The 18,532-nt window shown below is 45.9% G+C and overlaps 1 protein-coding gene across 1 annotated transcript; it reads right to left on the bottom strand.

The window, feature by feature from the left end:
* Positions 1-9,428: 9,428 nt before the first annotated feature.
* Positions 9,429-17,160, bottom strand: LOC144728597 (alpha-crystallin A chain-like). Its single transcript, XM_078608132.1, has 3 exons — positions 16,741-17,160; positions 12,515-12,637; positions 9,429-11,251 (listed from the first exon to the last, which is right to left on the bottom strand). The coding sequence occupies exons 1-3, from the start codon at positions 16,948-16,950 to the stop codon at positions 11,009-11,011; spliced, it is 576 nt and encodes a 191-aa protein (XP_078464258.1). The 5' UTR covers positions 16,951-17,160; the 3' UTR covers positions 9,429-11,008.
* Between the last annotated feature and the right edge of the window lie 1,372 nt (positions 17,161-18,532).

The raw sequence follows: 18,532 nt of genomic DNA, 5'->3' as shown, positions 1-18,532 counted from the left end.
TTTGTTTTTACGGGTTATACTTGTTTCTGTCTCCTAGTCGAATTCCAAGCATGCATCTCTCCACGCTTCACAGTGCACTTATCAGCTCTCGTTCCATTTCCTTTGTATGTGTCGATACGAATAGCGGGTAACGTATACAGATAAAACATGTCTGTCTTTCGGCACGTGGGTATATCGCTTTTCATCGTTGAGTTCAGTTTTCCGAACGCACTCCAAACCTGCCTCTTTACAAATAAAACCACAAAAAATGGGAATGTTTTTTTACGTGCAATGCGCAGTGCTTAATTTATCACTCAATATTTTCCGGAATGCTGCTAGGCTGACTTGGAGCAACGGATTATACGTAAGGCCCTACCAACCCTTACAACACTACCACCCTTGGCAAACCCCTAGAGTTATTTGCGCACGAATCTTGCACACCCACCAACCACCACCACCACCGTCTCACGAGGACAAAATAAGGCAGCGCGAGATGGATGTGGCATGCCAAAATAATTCCCGGAACAGCATTCCGGACTGTTCCGACTGAAACTAAGCACACGGGCAACGTGCTACTACAGTGTGTGGCAAGAACGGGTGGGCTTGAATGAAGTCAGTGTTGTGCCGTCTCCCCCTCCCCTCCCCTCCCTCTTTGAATGCTCTTGAAATGCAACGGGCCGCGCGTGATGTTGCCGTGTCTGTGCGCATGTTACGCACTCTTATGTAAAATTGACGTTGCCTTCCACGTCGCGTTCAATTCCTCGCCCGCTCAGCCGGCTGTTCAATTTCAATTGATGCTCGCCACAATACTTGGAAGTGAGCGAAACACACGTGCTTCGAGTTATTGGGACCATTGCGATACATCCTGCAATATATACAGTGGGCGTGTTGATACCGTGCACATGTTATACGGCATATGCCGCAATACCCTAGACGTTCTCATTTCCTTCTCTCGTGATGGCCAATTCTTGGAGGTAAAAACATTTAAATCGCTTCTCATTTTGTTTTGCTTTTGCTGCAGTAATACAATGCAGACTTTTTGAAATTCTTTGTATTTGGTTACAGTGTAAAACTGTGATTCAACGTGGATTTTATTTTATGTATCGTCATCAGTGGCTATGGTCTATTCACTGCCGGATGAAGGCCTCCTCATGCAATTACCACCTCTCTCTAACGGTCTTTTGTCGCCGCAATCCATCTAATTCCTGCACGCCAGTTGACCTCATCGCCCAGTGCAAGTGGCGGTTGTCCTATTGGTCGTGTTCCCTACTTTGGCTGCTATTCCATCACCAGTCTCGTCCATTGGTTATCACCATCATCGTCATCCCTTCTCAAGGATGCGTCCTGCCCAAGCCCATCTATTTTTATTCACCACACAATATTATGTCCTTCGTGTCCTTTTGTTCTTTGTCTGCAAGTGTTTCTCCTTCTGCCTCTCAGTGTAATGTACAGCATGCTTCTCTGCATGTTGTACATGAGATGCTAACTACCTCGCCTGGTCTGCAGGAGGACGTGGGTTTGATCCCTACCCTGGTGCCTGCTGTATATTTGGAGTTTGAATATTCTCCCCGTGATCGTGTGGAATTGTTTCCGGGTCCTCCGGTTTTTCGCTCCACATTTAGAATCAACATGCGTTTATAAAGTATTTGGCTGCTAAACATTTCCACGTGATAAGCCACTTCGTTAAGCTATCATTTGTGATAGCCAGTTCGCTTCTGAAAATTAGCTATATAGTTCAGAGAGCCTTATGTGGTAAAACAAAAATAGTTAAATAGTTTGTTTCAACACTTTTCAGCCTATCCCGCCTTTTATTTATAAGTGTGCATACGTCTCAGACTGTATGGTTATGTTTAAAGGAAAAAAAAATTCATCGATACTGTATCCTCCAATAACTGTGGGTCAATGTATCTCGACATGGACACATTGTATGGGATGGAGCGGTGGTGCAAATCCACTCGAAACCCAGTGGCCCGAGATGTATCGGTCACAACTAACACAAGTGACAAGCGGTATCTGGACTGGTCCGAGGTGCGACCCATCACCAACCTGTACTCACCAGCACGGTTAAAGCACGGTCCATAGCCAATTCCGCTTGGGGAGACATTAATTCAGCAGCGGTTCGATAAAGGAGGGAAATTATGATCGTTCGTAAATGTAAGATCCACTGTTTGAAACGTAACATAAAATGAACATTAAATAAATTCAAAATTTTACATTTAATAACGTCCTTTATCCAAACAAAGCCACACTGAGTCTCGGGATATAGGGTCCTGCGTCGAAATGTTTGTCCAATTACATTCATGAGCGTATCACTTCGTGGGAGGAAACCAGAAGTGCCGGAGAAAACCCGTGGATTTGACCACACCGAGGTCAACGCAACCCCAACGCGTTCCATAAACGAGGAGGGAAACTCGTCGAAGAACACGAAAAACGTGCAAAGGGACGGCGACGCTTTTTAAGCGCTTTTGAGTTGGTGGTCTAGACAAGGCTGAGAGCATTTGTGCATGCAAGGTTAGATGCACACAAGGCATGGTGGGAGTCGTGCTTTCCTGCTGTTTGTTAGCAGCACAGGTCTACTTGTTTCTGCACTCAAATTATAAATGCCTTTTTTAGTAACCATTAGCAGGCCTTTCGCACTTTCTAGAAGCTTTAATATCACACTCCGTGGAGGACGAAACGCGAAGTTGCCTGATAATGGAGATCATATACTGTAGTGTAAGTGTTTATCACAAGACTTGCATTAATGTACAACTTTGGGAAAACCCTGCCCTATGAATGAAACTAATCAACACCTAAGTCGTAACCTTTGGTGGCCCAAGTGTTAAAAACATGTTTATTTCACATTTGTCTACTGATAATCAACGACTCGAATGTACTATATTTGATGGCAGATTAAATCTTTCTCGCCATTCTAGAACATCATCAGAATGTACCTTCGTCATCCCGGCAGTCATCTTCGTCTAGATGCATGAAATAATAATCCGGTCTAAATGTGAACTTCCCAACAAGAGGACTACTAAATGTACGTTCGCGACTGACACGTGTTGTGTGAGGACACCGAATATCAACACTGTCGTGCACATCAGCTGACTGCAAGCTACATTTGACCAGGGCTGTGGTGCAAGGCCACGTGGAGCCTTTTGACGTAAAATGTTAGCAGCGTCCAAAGGTGCTCACGATGTTTGCCTGTCCTCCATCTGAATGAGACCAGAATCAGATTCTTTATTTAAACCTGGAAAAATCCGATGAGCTATGAAGCTCTTTTTTCGCAGATGTCCGGTCGGGGTGGGTCAGAAACCAGGTCACCCTATCTCTCCATTACCTCTTTCTCCAAAACTCCGGTTTCTTCACCGTCGTCCCCCAATTCAGTCGTCAATCAATTTCCAGATCGCAAACGCACTCTCGTTAATCTCCATCCATGAACCCCCCCCCCCCCAAACAACCTCTGTTGTGGATGACATTGGTCGCGAAAGCCTCCAACTACCACCACTGTGTTGTTACATTTTACTCCGTCGGTTTGTTTGTGATTCCTGGCACCCATTCGCGAGAACGTGTCCGGTACGTCATAGCAAAAACAACAACAACAACGACGACAACAACAACAATAACAACAAAAACAACATCGAAGACAACAACGAAGACAACAACAACATGTTCTGCATGTAGCCGCTTTAGATCGTGATGGAGCTTTACAAGAGAAACTGAACCGGTAGGGATAATTTTATTTTTTTACAATCGTAAACTTGCTAACCATATCTTAGGGCGCCATCTGCCGTACACAACGATTATAAGGTGCGCGCAACACGTCTTGCACGGACAACATCCCTGCCTGGGCGGGCAGGGATGTTGTCCGTGCAAGATTAAGCTACTGCGGGGCCTGTTGTTATAAAGGGGCCCTAAACTTAAAAAATACATAAATATTAAAACACAAATTTTTTACTTGCATAGTAAAGTAATTGTAGTTTTTTTATTTGCTACACGGCCAGATAATGTGACAAATCGCTAACCTTAAACACCCAGTCGTTCATTAAAGTTGAAGGCGGTATAGTACTATAGTAATAGAGCAAGTGCAGAATCACTGAACCGGAATTGATAGCTTGAAAGCATTTAGCGCGGGGCCCTTGAAAGTGCGGGGCCCGTAGCTACTACACATATAGCAGCTACCAGAGGTGGGACAAAGTCATTGTTATGCAAGTCCAAGTCGAGTCGCAAGTCATAAAATTCATGACTCGAGTCTGACTCGAGTCCAAGTCACATGACTCGAGTCCACATCTCATAGGTGGGACAAAGTCATTGTTATGCAAGTCCAAGTCGAGTCGCAAGTCATCAAATTCATGACTCGAGTCTGACTCGAGTCCAAGTCACATGACTCGAGTCCACACCTCTGGCAGCTACTACATATGTAGCTACTTGTGCTACGAGGATAATCTGGCACTGGCTGTTGTGGGAATCCAACCGTGACGTATAAGTTCATAGGTCAGCCGGCGCCCTTTCTCAACACCCACCTGCCATCAGCACCCTTTGTCTTAAACCACAAGCAGCCGACTGTGTGTGAACAGCGAGGGGGTGGTGTAAAGATTTGTGGCCGTTGCGATTCAATTAAATATCAGTGGGGGATGGAGGGGAGGGAAGTTTGGGGCCATTGTGGTGAATGTAGCGGAGTGGCGTGAGCCAATGACATTTAACGTGTGTGGATATTAAACGCAAAAAAAACACTCAGCGATTCCTGCCACGCACGATCCCATTCAAATGTCGTTTAGCCGTAGTTGCCTTAAGTTCAACAACAGCTGTCCGGGGCTGAGCTCCAGAAAATATTTCCCTCCCAACTCCTCGTCCTACCTCCCCCCACACCCGCTCCCCCCACGCACTCGTGCTGTCCAGCCCTCTATCAGTCAATTCACTGCTGGATGAGAGGGGGGCCGCGGCGGTTATGTGACCATACTTCACCACGCTGGTTCACGTGGGTTGCTGAAGGCGGGCCAAGCACACACGTGGGTTTTTACGCACGGCCATCCGCTGATAAACGTGTGGCGTCACGGTGGCGAGGAGATGTTAACTACCTCGCCTGGTATACAAGGAGGTCGTGGGTTCGATTCCGACTCTCACGCCTGCTGTTGTATATTTGGAGTTTGCGTGTCTCGTTGTGTTTGTGTGGATTTTTCTCAGGTCCTCCGGTTTTTCCCTCCACATTCACATTAGAATCATCAACATGCTTTAAGAATATTTGGTTGTTATACATTCCCACGTGATTATCCACTTCGCTCAGCTATACATTCTGGTCAGGTCGTTTCTTTTTTTTTGTTGCGTATGCTCCGCTTTGTGCTCACCGATTCAAGCAATATCCAGACACGAAAATCCTGCTTGGCTTTCGCGATCTGACGAACTTTGGAAATTGATGGTCATAACCACTTTGTTTCGACGAGTTGGTGGCTGGTACAACGTTAGGGACGTATTGTATAGCACACGCTGGTTAATCAAATACGGTAGATTATTTCGCTCACCATACATGGTACGAAAAGAAGTTCATTATTTTCAACTCGTTTTTGTTGTATATATGTTGGACTTTTTTCGCACCGTACCTAGCCAACCGTGCCAATGGGTTCACGTGACCACTACTGCCACTAGAGGCCGCTACATTCATGACGAGGGGAAATACATTTTATATCTTCTTGCTTCTTTCTGTAAAGTCACGTAGAAGGAAAATAATAAAATAATAAAAATAAAACATAATAAAATAATTCTCACGACGTTTCGGCCACAACGCTAGCAGCCGTCTTCAGGTGGAGAACAGGTCTGTCGAGAAGGCAGAGTCTGTTGATACGCGGCACGGAACCATGAAAATTAATCGAATTGTAAAATTAAATGAATACATTGTTCTCCGGATAATAGGACGCGCTCTTTCCTCTCCCCCCCCCTGTATTTTCAAGCAAGAGTTTGGGGTGCGTCTTATAATCCAGTACAGTATTTGCGCGCGTGTGTGTGTGTGTGAGGACAAATTTGTATACGCGAATTAACGCAAGACACAACATTGGAAGTGCGTCTGACTTTCTGGGGCGTCTTATAATCCGGCAAATAGGTAATTCGCACAGGTTCGGTATAAAGACGCTGAGGGATCGCGTCACGTGAAAGTTTGCCAATCTCTTGCTGACAGCCAGATGTCAAAATGAACGTGTAATGTTTATATAATAGCTATATATTGTACATAATAGTAACGCAGCTCATTTATAACCTTGCAATACGGCGTAACTTTCTTTTAAACACCAAAGAGAAATCTGCGAAGGCGGCGTAACCATAATAACACGCGGGAGGAAACCGGAGCACCTGGAGAAAACTCCACGCGTGCGAGGGCGAAACACGCGATCCCATACGGACGGAACAGGCCTTCCCGTTTGCTGTACTGCATTCTCACGGCGAGCCAGGGTATGGGCACCTCCACGCACGCGGGAAGAGAGTTTCACAACATTTGTGTAATTCGCCAACCCACGCTGCTGCCTGCATGGCGCTGGGCTACAGGCCACGTGCATAGCTGATCTTAAAGGTGCATTGAAAAATGTTGATACTCCGACTGATGCTCCTGCTGCTGTGGAGTGACTCATGCAGCCAGCTATGGCTGCAGAGTTTGGTAGTACATGTTGTTTCCGTCGTTTATTGTGAAAATTCGGTCACAGTTCCGATGATCACTCTTTCATTGCTTTTATGGCTTTATTTTGGTGATTTTCGATACGTTTTTTTGGTTTGGCCATGTTTGTTTGTTGTAGTACAGAGTTAGACTGATGGCCTTAATCTAAGTTGTCTTGTGGTTGTTGTTGTTTGACTTGCATCCCACTGGGATTTTTGCACATTTTTGTGTACGGTGCTTTTTCTGCAATATTTTACTGTCTTTTCTTGGATTTTCTGTTTGCATTCAGTCACATATTCACTTTAAGATGTTTTTTGTTCATGTTTTTGTGTTTTCTTTGTTGCGGTTGCACCCGATTCAAGAGCCGAATGGCTCACAGGGCTATACCTAATAAATGAACTTGAACTTGAACCACCACCGTCCGGCTGGCTTGGGCCACTGTCCCCTTAGCAGCGGTGCTCAGACTTGAGTTCTCCCGAGGGTGCTGCCGCAGATTTCTAAATTCAAACAGACCCCGCCACGAACCAGCCGCGTGATCGGCCCATTTGCGTCCTGGTTGACCTCGATCATATGGAGGTGTTGGTCATTCTGCTCGCAGGGTCAGGAAGTATGACCATCGCTGGCATGATACAGTACTGCCAACATCCGCTTGTCCGATTTGATGATGTGGGGGACTGCCAGAGCGGAATCCCTTTTGTTCGTGTGTATCTCGCCAAGAAAGATGATTCCTGCTTTCACGCAGATAGAGCGAAAGTGAACACGGCGGACATTATGATGAATTTTCTGCCGTGTTCGTAATTTGCACAATCATAAAACAAATCGCGTGGGTAAGGGGATTTCCGTGAGCCAATTATCGGTGAGCCGGTCATACATAGTGCTTGGATGTACGACTATCATGCATCCCATCATCTCACGCCTGTGTTTCCCCTTTCTTCATCAACCCGCACTAATTAGAGTGGTGAAGGGAAATAATAAAATAATACAAATAAAACATAATAAAATAAAAATTCTCACGACGTTTCGGCCACAACACAAGCGTCGGAAAGACGGCGTCGGAAAGACGCTGTCTTTCTGACAGCTCTGTTTCTTCACCTGAGGACGGCTGCTTGTGTTGTGGCCGAAACGTCGTGATAATTTTTATTTTATCATGTTTAATTTTTATGATTTAATTTTTTTCCCTTCTACGTGACTTTATCGAAAGAACCAAGAAGATGAAACCCTGCAGTCACGAAAGCTTTAAATCGAAATTTAGAGTGGTGAAGTACAGTATGGGCATTTAACCTCCCACGACGCGCATGTTGTGGAAGGGCCACATCAAGGAATGCATCTCACGTGTAAAGGAAGTTACAACTAGATCCAACAACGCGATCCATCATAAGCAGCCATGGTCAATCCACTGCTGGATGAAGGCCACCACAAGCCGCCACCGCCTCTCACGATCCTGCGATGGAATGATCCAAATTTTGACTTGTAACTTTCGTGACTGCAGGAATTCATATGCTTTGGTCCTTTCGGTAAAGTCACGTGGAAGAAAAAGAATAATAATACACATTTTTTTGAAAAATAATTTACTTTATTTTATTTATTTTTAATAAACACGTTCCTTCGGAGTGGGCAAGTAGGAACTTGGTTGGACAGCGCATTCGTGCACGACAGACAGACAAATCATCCCTGGTGGGCAGTGTGGAACTGTTCATTCCTACCTGTCAAAATGTTCTATCTACGTGACTTTACCAAAAGAACCACAGAATATGTAATGATCCAACCGACTGCACAGGAGCTGATTTCATCGCTCCGTCTCTTCTCGCCGCGGACGCGTGCTGCTTGAGGTCTTCTTTACGTCTCTCGGAAACTCGAACGATGCCGTCAATCTGCGTGCGTACTCTCTCCAAGCCAAGCGTTCCTCTTCACGTCTACTCAATGCAATTCCTAAGCGTGTGGTTTTTTTTATCGACTCCACGCAAAATATTTCTGGTTGCGTTCGATTACACTGTGTAACGAAAAAAAATATGATAATTGGTTCTTTACCCTTCTATCTGGCAACAAAACTGACACCTTTTTACAAGGAGTCATGTTTGAATAGACCGCAATACCTGCAGTCATAATACAAACAAAAGAACATAACTCTGATAATGTGCACTGTCCTTGAAGTTGATTGGTCCACACCCGAGACAGCTTTCCTTAGAGCCTAGTCTCACATGGGTTGGACCAGATGACGCCAAAAGGCGCACAACTCAACGACAATGCACCATCAGAGTATGAGAGCTCGGGGCAAGCATCTACACTATGGGAACCTCATTTGCCAGATAGAAGGGTAAATAACCAATTATCATATTTTTTACTGGCAAATGAGGTTCCCATAGTGTAGAAAAAAATATATATTTGTTCCTGGGTAGTAAGTGTTATTTTCCAATTGCTTATGCCTCAAAAGTACAGACAATGGCTGTTATTCTCCACAAACTTTGCTTTTGTGACCAGCACAGTGATATTTTGAAATGTACCTATTTTCAATGAGAAAACGTGTGCATTTGTGTCATTCCTTCACATAAAGTCCTGTTTCACAAAAGCAAAGTTTGTAGGGAATAAATAGCCATTTTCTATACTTTTGAGGCATAAGCGATTAGAAAATAACACTTACTACCCAGGAACAACAATCGTGTTCCAAAGCGTTATCTCTTCGTCTGATGGCCACCTTTCTGAACCCTGTACGCCGTGGCGGACAGGCAGCGTCACGCTGCCCACTCCAAACCCCTCAATGCCAATGAAATAAGACCAGAGGACACACAGCGGATGTTAGTCACGTGATTGCATTTTAATTTGCCGTTACATTGTGTTCAGTTGAGCGCCACTTTGGGAAAACAAAAAAAGAGAGAGAGCGAAGCGGTGTTTGTCGTGAGCAGCCGACCGCAGGACGGAGCTGCGTTCGACTCGTGCAAGCGGGGAAATCTAATTATTTCATCTTATCATCGGCTGGTATCACGGTGCGTGGATCGGTAAGGTGTCATCCTGCTCCCACAGTAATTAGCGACAGATCACAACGTGTCACCGTACACGAGGCACACGCATCACTTGCGGGAGTATGGGTCCCTTCCCCACATGACATTTTCAACATCAACTATCGTCACACGTATTGTTCTTGTTTGGCTTTCCGAATCGCTAATAGTCGAATTGGTCCACTGCCTCGTAAGCAGTTATTTCAGAAACTTGTCAATAACGTGCTTTCAAATTGCATTTTTGTGAATTGTTTTTCTCACTATTTCTGATGTTTAATAACTTGTCACGGTTTAAACATGATTAAGCAAGTCGTAATACGAAGGGAGTGGTTATTTTCCAGACCAAACGATATCCTTTTCTTAATTTCTAATGTCATGCTTCAGCTGTCAACGGATGCCTACGCATTTACACAAATCTCTCTGACTCGCCACCAATCTGTAATAGCATGCACACGACATGCGTTTAGAACAATAAGCAAAGACCCATAGAGTCGTCCGTCCATCAATTCAGTGCCAATTATACACCAGACACAATTGAAACCGCCCTAAATGGAATTACACGTCTCACTTGAACTATCATATATTATAACATTCATATTTTCTCACAGGGAACTATTGGAATATTCGATTTCGTAAATATTGATTTTGCGTTTGCGAAAAGGTTTGTTTTTTTACTTTATTGTGTATAAGTGTACATCTTGGACCGTGATGGATGTATCTAGAGTAATTTGAACACGATTTTTAAAAAATGTGTTTTCTTTTTCAACTTCCCGAACACACATTGTACGCGTGCTTGTGAGCATTCTTGCGCATAGATTATGCGTTCATGCATGTGCCCAGATGGTTTTCGTGCCGATGAAGAGCAATAATTGCGCAGTAAACACGAAACGTTGGGCTAACGTCGTGCCAACGTTGGCCTCACGGTCCCGACCACATGCCGACGTCGCACCAACGTCGCCCGTTTACTGGGTGGGATAGCACCTTTTTTGGTTTGTTAATTTAAAACACCGCTGCAGGTAAGTGCCCGTGTGCGTGCGTAAGTGCGTGAGTGTGTGCTTGCGTAAGTGCGTGCGTGAGTGAGTGTGTGTTTGCGTGCGTGAGTGAGTGGGCGTGCGCGCGTGAGTGTGCTTGCGCGCGTGAGTGTGCTTGCGTGCGTGCGTGAGTGAGTGTGCGTGCGTGAGTGTGTATGCATGAGTGTGTATGCGTGCGTGAGTGTGTATGCGTGCGTGAGTGTGTATGTGTGAGTGTGTATGCGTGAGTGAGTGTGTGTGCGTGCGTGAGCGCGCGCGCGCGTGGCGATAGCGACGGTCACAGTAGTAGCAGTGGCCGTCGAAAGCAGTCAACGCACGCGGTATATGCAGTACACAACAAATTCGTGCGTTTCGCTACTTCTCCCCCACGCCCGCCACCTTTCCCTTCACTTGCGCTCGGGGGGAGGAGGCCCCACGGGGGAGGGCTTGTCGTCGCACGCGATGTGCACGGGACGCTCACGCGTGTCGCGCGTCTCGCGTCCGTCCCGCGGCTCCCGTCCATCGCGACGCGGCGCCGACAGAGTCAGAACCCCGTCGGTGGTCAGCGCCGCCGTCACCGAGTCGGCCTGGACGCCTACGGGGAGACGGTAGCGGCGCAGGAACTCGCGTGATACCAGGCCGTGCTCGTCCTGGAGGGGGGTGGGGTGGACACGGGGCGGACGTTTGACCCTTTAGGTTACGGCCGGACACGGAAAGCTGCTCGTTACTTGCGTTGGTTTTGAAAACAGATATGTAGATTTGGAGCTTTTCGTGACTGCAAGGATTCATACGCTTTGGTTCTTTCGGTAAAGTCACGTAGGTAAAAAAATTAATAAATGAAAACAACTAAATGAATTTTTTTTATTTTATGTTTTACCTACGTGACTTTATAGAATTAAATAAATGAAAACAACTAAATTCATGTATTTTATTTCATTTTTTACCTAAGTGACTTTACCGAAAGAACAAAAGAGTATGAATATATACCCCCCCACCCACCTTTCCCTCTGCCCCTTCTTCCCTTACAACCTCTCGGATGAAAGCAAAGTTGGCTCCCTGACTCGATTCCTTTATGTGAAAGAGGCGATAAATGTACTCACCTCCTCCACACACCCGCGTTTACATCCCCCCGCTTTTTAATGTAAGGCGCCACAATGGCGAGATGTTAACTACCTCGCCTGGTATACAGGAGGTCGTGGGTTTGATTGCGACCCTGACACCTGCTGTATATTTGGAGTTTGCGTCTCTCTCTCCCCGTGGTCGCGTGGATTTTTCTCCAGGTCCTCCGCGTTTCCCCTCCACATTTCGAAAAAAATCCGTGCGTTTTGAGTATTTGGGTATTATAAATTTCCACCTGATAAGCCACTTCGTTGAGCTCTCATTTGTGGCCGGGTCGCTTCTGAAAAAAGAGCCATGTAGCTCAGTGGGCCTTTCTAGGTCAAATAAAAATAAATAAAAAAAATAGCAATAAACTGGTTGCATCGGGTCGGAGGGGTCTCGAGTTTGTCCCCATCGTTGTTGTTTCATAAAATCCTGATTTTAACAAAAAATGTAAGAGCCGGAGCATTATTCCCCGTCGCACCCCAAGTGGTGAGTGCCGCTGCACTCACGCACCGAGTTCGATACTCGCTCACGGCCAACGCCAGTGGCGATTATCTGAACCGGTCCTGGGCCTCCCCTAGGTCGACTCAGCCTCAAATTAAGTACCTGGTGCGGTGTGCAAAAACATCCCCGCCGGGGAGACAAAGGCGACCGGGTGTGGATGCTGGCCACCAGCCCCCCTCGTGTGCTGTGCTGGCCTATCCCCTAGGGTGCTACTCGCTAACAGCACTTGCCCCCAACAGTCTGTTAAGGCTACACGGGGGACCTTTGTCTTTGTTGTAGGTGCTGCGTGTGCGTGCGCGAGCCATTACCGCGCGCTCCTCGTGCTTGGCGTGCACTTCAATGGCGTCGTCCACGATCCTCACGCTCAGCTCGGTGGGGGAGAAGTGGCGCACGTCCAGGTGGATGGCAAAGCGCTCCCTGTCGACGCGCAACTGCACTCCAAGCACACATTCATCCATCATCAGCAGCAGCAGCAGCAGTCAATGTCTATCCACTGCTGGATGATTGTTTGGCTAACCCGTCGAACAAAGGCGGTCGCTGCATCGGGCGCCTTCAGATGCGCTTCTAGCGGGCCGTCTGGAACGCTCTTGCTTCCGATGTTACGGAGCCGCTGGAGCTGCGCACGTTTACATCTCGAGTGAAAACGAATTTCTTTAGAATCGCCTTTTGTGTTTAGTTTGTTGTCTTTCCCCAGCACCTCCGATTAGCACGGTTGGCTCCGTACGGTGCGAAAGAAGGTATGCATACACATGCAGAAGAACGCTGTCGCCATCGCTCACGCTGCAGTGCCGCTAGCGTACACCGCACTCATGCACATTACGAATGGACTTGATTTCATCGCTCCATCTTCGCGGCGGACTTACCCACGGACTCTCCATCGGCCATCATTCATCCATAAATAGAGGGTTTTGGGTTAGATCGCGTAAATATATAAATGTGTCGTTAAACCCGCCACCACCCGACACAGCCAACTAGTAAGGGTTGTCACGTAAACAAAACGTGGCCAATTCGTCACTAGTACAGCACTAGTGTGTAGTGTAGTGTATAGTGTAGTGTATAGTGTAGTGTATAGTGTAGTATACTAGTACAGCACTAGCCGGTGTGTTGGAGAGCCAAGCCACAACATTTACAATCTGACTATGACGTTTCGCCAGTAATTGCAACTAGCTTCATCAGGCGATAGCCAGATTTGTGTTTCGTTCCTTACGTGGAGGCGTAGATGTGTTGACCACGCGCTCTTGCACAATGTGGGGGGGATTACTGAGGCAACGTACACTATGCATGTGCATTATGTGAGCCCTTTCAACTTGTCCTTCCTGTCTATTGTGTTTATTAAAATAGCCCCACCAACGTTAATCCCTATTGAAGTACGCTGCCCTTCATAGGCATGCATTTAATTGATGTCTTATTTGATGATTTGCTTTCACGCAGCATTAAGGCGGTAGCTATCCGAACGGTTTAAGTTATTTTTGATTTCTTTCAATTTCGATAGATTCTCTAATTAGTCTTGGCCAGCAGTAGCTAGTTTTGCAGAAAACTTCAACATTATCAAAATCAATTGAGTGTCCTTGTGGCACGCCTGTTCTGCTACTGCTGACAGTTGTATTTGGGAGAATTTAATATTTCTCTGATGTTCTTTTAGTCTCGTGCTGATCATTCGTCCTGTTTGCCCAACATAACATTTGCCACACGTGCAGTTAATCCTGTACACACCTTGTGTTGATAGCTTCGGTAATACATCATTTGTACCAGATATGAATTTCTGTATTTTATGTACTGTGCCAAATTTGACTCGGATGTTTTGTTTTTCCAAACATCTGGCTAGTTTATCAGTTACTCCCGCAATGTACGATATTTTGATCGTTTTAATTACTTGTGCAGTTTCAATGCTCTTGTTATTTGATTTGGTTTTAGTATTCAATGCCCTGTTGCTGCTCTTATCAAGACGCCGATTCGTCGAGCTAAGAAAGTGTCAGATGGTGACAGTCTGAGAAGTGAAATTCAACATGTTAAAGAAGCGCTGCAAACGAACGGTGACAATGATGCGCAAATCACCGATTCGCCCGGTGCCACGCAACAGGGCACATGGTGCCCGCGTGTGTGCGCGCGCCTCTGTTTAGCGCACTACGCTACGAATTCACCGTGCCCAGTTCGGGTTCCCGGCCGGCTGCTGACATCGGTGGCGAATATTTGAACCGGTCACCGGGCCTCTCCCGAGGTCGAGCCATTGTTGAAGACCTGGTGCGGTGTGTAAACATCAGCGCTGGGGATACAAAGACGTAGCGGGACGTAGTCTCAGCCACTTCAGCCAGACCTGCGCCGAACTTGCTTTAATATCTTGCACCCAAACACTCGCTTGCCCAAACACTCGATGCGATCTACACAAGAACGTTTGTCTTCAGCTCTTTGAAGGCGCCCCTTCGGCGATGTCATCGACATCATCAACTGCGTTACGCTGGGCGTGGCTTATATGGGTGGGGGCGGGGTTGGGGGGTTTCCCTCCTTCGGACGGCAGGATGTGGGGATCGATCGCGATACTTTTGAAAGAGGCCCGATTAATCAACTGCAGAAAAGTATTGATTTAAAGCTTTCGTGACTGCAGGTATTCATTTTCTTGGTTCTTTCGGTAAAGTCACGTAGAAGGGAAATAATACAATAATAAAAATATTTAAAAAATGTATTTTTATTATTTTATTATTTCCCTTCTACGTTACTTTACCGAAAGAACCAAGAATATGCAGAAAAGTAGTCAAATCGAAATCTTGCTCGCTTCATTGCTTAACCGAAGAATCTCCCAAGCTCCGCATTACATAACCTCGAGACTTTGGTGGAACGCAGCCTTACAAATAAATGTAAACTATGATTATTATTACCTGCACGGAGTTTGCCGCGCGCATTGCAATCCGAGATAGTGAACTATTATGCATTTCATTATTAGTGGTCGTTCCGTTCTGTTCTTTTTTTAGTACGATTTACAGGTTAATAAAGTTTCAACAAAACGCACAATATATATTTAAGGCCTCCACACGCCACGTCGTGTCACGATGCCATTTGGACTATACTTCACCACGCCTGTCAGTGCGGGTTGTGGACGCCAAGGGGGTGAAGGGCATTACCGGTATCACTTGGTCACTGGTGCTAGCCCAGGTCGGGAATCAATCGAACTCGGGTCGCCAGGTTCGTAGTGGAGCCTGGCTATCCACTCTACCGCAGCTACAGCCCAGACGTACTGCTGTACCCATATTAATTCTAGATTTGAAGCTTTCGTGACTGCAAGGATCCATACTCTTAGTTCTTTCGGTAAAGTCACGTAGGTAAAAAAATGAAATTAAAATTAATATTGTTTTTATTTTTATTAATTTTTATTTCATTTTTTTTACCTACGTGACTTTACCGAAGGAACTAAGAGTATGTACCCATATTATCAAAACGATTGAAGAGGCATTTATACAACACGGAATGTAGCGACCTGCGTTAGATTCGTTCCCCGACCGTTGGTCGCACCGGTGACATCTGAACCGGTCTCGCACCTCCCTCCTTAAATGAGTAACTGGCGCGTTGTGTCAACATCACCACTGGGAGAGGCCCTCGTCCACTGGCTGGATTATTATTTATTGAGGTTGCCATCTCTAAGGAACATAAAAAAAACAGGGGCATATCACGGGATGACGAATATCTCTCAATTCCAGAATAGAGGGGAGCACCGCATGTCAATAGACTTTGTCATGAAGGTGCATTATTATTATTATTGAACAAAAAATAGATGTGGACTTGTAGCGTTGCCGGGAAGGCTTGCAGGTTTCCCCAGGGACAGCTGCTACCTCATCTCAACAAGAGGACGATCCTGGGGGGGGGAAGGGGGGACCAGGAGAGGAGGTAAATGATGCAGCTGACCTTACGTGCTCGGTGCGATGTATGCATTGAGTTAAGTTTCATCACTACACTCTTCTATGCTGCGTGCCTTAAGGATGGCTTATTTAGAATTCATGGTTATTGAATAACGAAATGAAATGCGCTTTTGAGTAAATACGGCAATTAAAAGCGCAAGGTCCGTAACTGCGTGATCAGCCCGGGCAACCAAAGCGCTCTCAATATCGCGCAACTTAATCATCTGAGCGAGTAAGTTGCACAAAGATAAAATTAAACCTGCGATGTCAGGATTGCAAGAACAAAATGTGCACGCGACATAACCTGACTGCAAGACGCCGTGCAGATCGACTCTCGAGAGCAGATTCTCTCTCGACTGCAAGCAACCGGTTGCGCAACCGACCGCAACTGGTTGCAGAGACGACCACGTTTTCCGCGAGGCAATTGCTCGCAACAAAGTACTGTGCTCAAGCCCCACATCTTATTTTTTTGTTCTTCTGAACAGCGCGAACTCTTATTTGTAACATAGACACGATCTCTAATTCACGCGTATCCACCTTTCTATCTCCCAATGCAACTCCAAAGGGTTGGATGTTGCGCGCGTCGCGTTTCGCTGTCGTTGTTGTTGTTGTTGTTTAGTGTTTGTTTGTTTGTTTGCACCGCTCACCTCGGAGAGCCCCGAATCCAGGATGGACGTGAGGCGCTGCAGGGGCGATGAGCGGCCCTGCAGGAGGAGGAACGGGTTCTGCGAGACGTTCTGCCCAAAGAAAGGCTCGCTGTCGAAAAGGCCCTCTCCAAAGAACTGGTCGAAGAGACGGCTGGTGAAGAGCGAGCCGAAGGGCCGACGCAGGAACGGGTGCTGAATGGTCACTTCCATTGCGCTGATTTCGGAGAGGGGGTGTTGTTGTTGGGTTTTTTTCTCTTTCCGTTTGTTTTAAGAGGTGAAGGTGGCTTGCTTGGTTGCGGCTGAGATCGTGTGAACTTGCACCCGTCGGTTGAAAAGAGAAGAGCATCCCAAAGTATTTATATCGAGCGCCGTTGCTGAGCCTGGATGGTTTAACAAAGCCCCTTTCTGGAAACCAGAATTGCGCCGTGAGCTTTTTTCAATTTTTTTTTTCATGCGTCCGTCATTTTGTCTGCCCCGGGGGGGATTTGTTTTGCATATTTTTGGTTGTTTGTTGGCTGCGTTTTAGTGTCACCCTCCCCACCAACCCCCCTACCCACCCACCCACCACGCCGAGCTAAGCTGAGAGGCCGTGCCAAACGATGTGGTCAGTCGCGAATTTAAAGGCAATGGAGCCGACAGTAAATGACTCCATTGTTTATCGGGTACCACAGCACACGCACACACAAATCTGTGCCCCAGTACAAAGCCATTCGATGCAGTCGGTGCATTAGTTTCATTCTAGATGCGTTCGCTCGTTTCCAGCTTTCAGAGCATGTAATTCGCGTGCTCTAATGCGTTTTCAAAATGTTAAGTATTCATAAATCGTTCTTAATGTCACCGTTTGGTGTTGTCCACCACGATTTCCTAGATTCCTTCGTTTTGAAAGACGGCGTTTATTATTTCCCATGTCTTGACTGATGCTTTTCTTTCTCGTCTCTGCACCTGTTACTCACGTTTGAGTTCAACTCACCCCGTAAAGCATTTAATCCTAAATTTCGATTTAAAGCTTTCGTGACTGCAGGGATTCATCTTCTTGGTTCTCTTCGGTAAAGTCACGTAGAAGGGAAATAATAAAATAATGAGAAATAAAACAGTATCAATTTATTTTATTATGTTTAATTTGTATTATTTCCCTTCTACGTGACTTTACCGAAAGAACCAAGAACATTTAATCCTAATTTTCAACTTTGGTAATTGACATAATGCGTTGGGTCCACTTAATCGGCGTGTTGCAGCATGTATTGGAATGAGCTTTAATTTAAGAGCTTCAGCTGGGCAACTCTATCCAAATGACTATCGCTGCACCCTGAAGCTCTATGTCAGAGCCCAGAGAGACGAAACATCACACTCTTCCGTAATTATTGTAAACTTTGGCGTGATTATATTATTGATTATAAAGCATAATATTCAGATGTGTTCACGGGAGGTTTGAATACAATTAGCTGTGTAGACCGAGTGCCGATCGGTGTGTGTTTGTCACGTGTTGATTGAGTGCATATACAGATGTGGTTTAATCAGCTTTCATGGTAACATGGTAAATACAATAATACATAACTGCTGGATGAAGGCCATGCATGTTAGACGTGGAGGTTGCTAGAACATACTACACTTCACCACGCTGGTAAATGCGGGTTGGTAAAGTTGGGTGGTGCAGACTAGTTCAGATACCACACGAGCCAACGTCAGTCGTGGCTGGGAATCGAACTCATGTGTTCATCTTCTTGGTTCTTTCGGTAAAGTCACGTAGAAGGGAAGTAATAAAATAATAAAAATTAAACATAATAAAATAATT

This window comes from Lampetra planeri, chromosome 29 (assembly GCF_965212315.1).
Source record: "Lampetra planeri chromosome 29, kcLamPlan1.2.h2, whole genome shotgun sequence".
Taxonomy (NCBI): domain Eukaryota; kingdom Metazoa; phylum Chordata; class Hyperoartia; order Petromyzontiformes; family Petromyzontidae; genus Lampetra; species Lampetra planeri.
The sequence above is the reverse complement of the archived record's forward strand: the minus strand, read 5'-3'. Positions and strand labels throughout refer to the sequence as shown.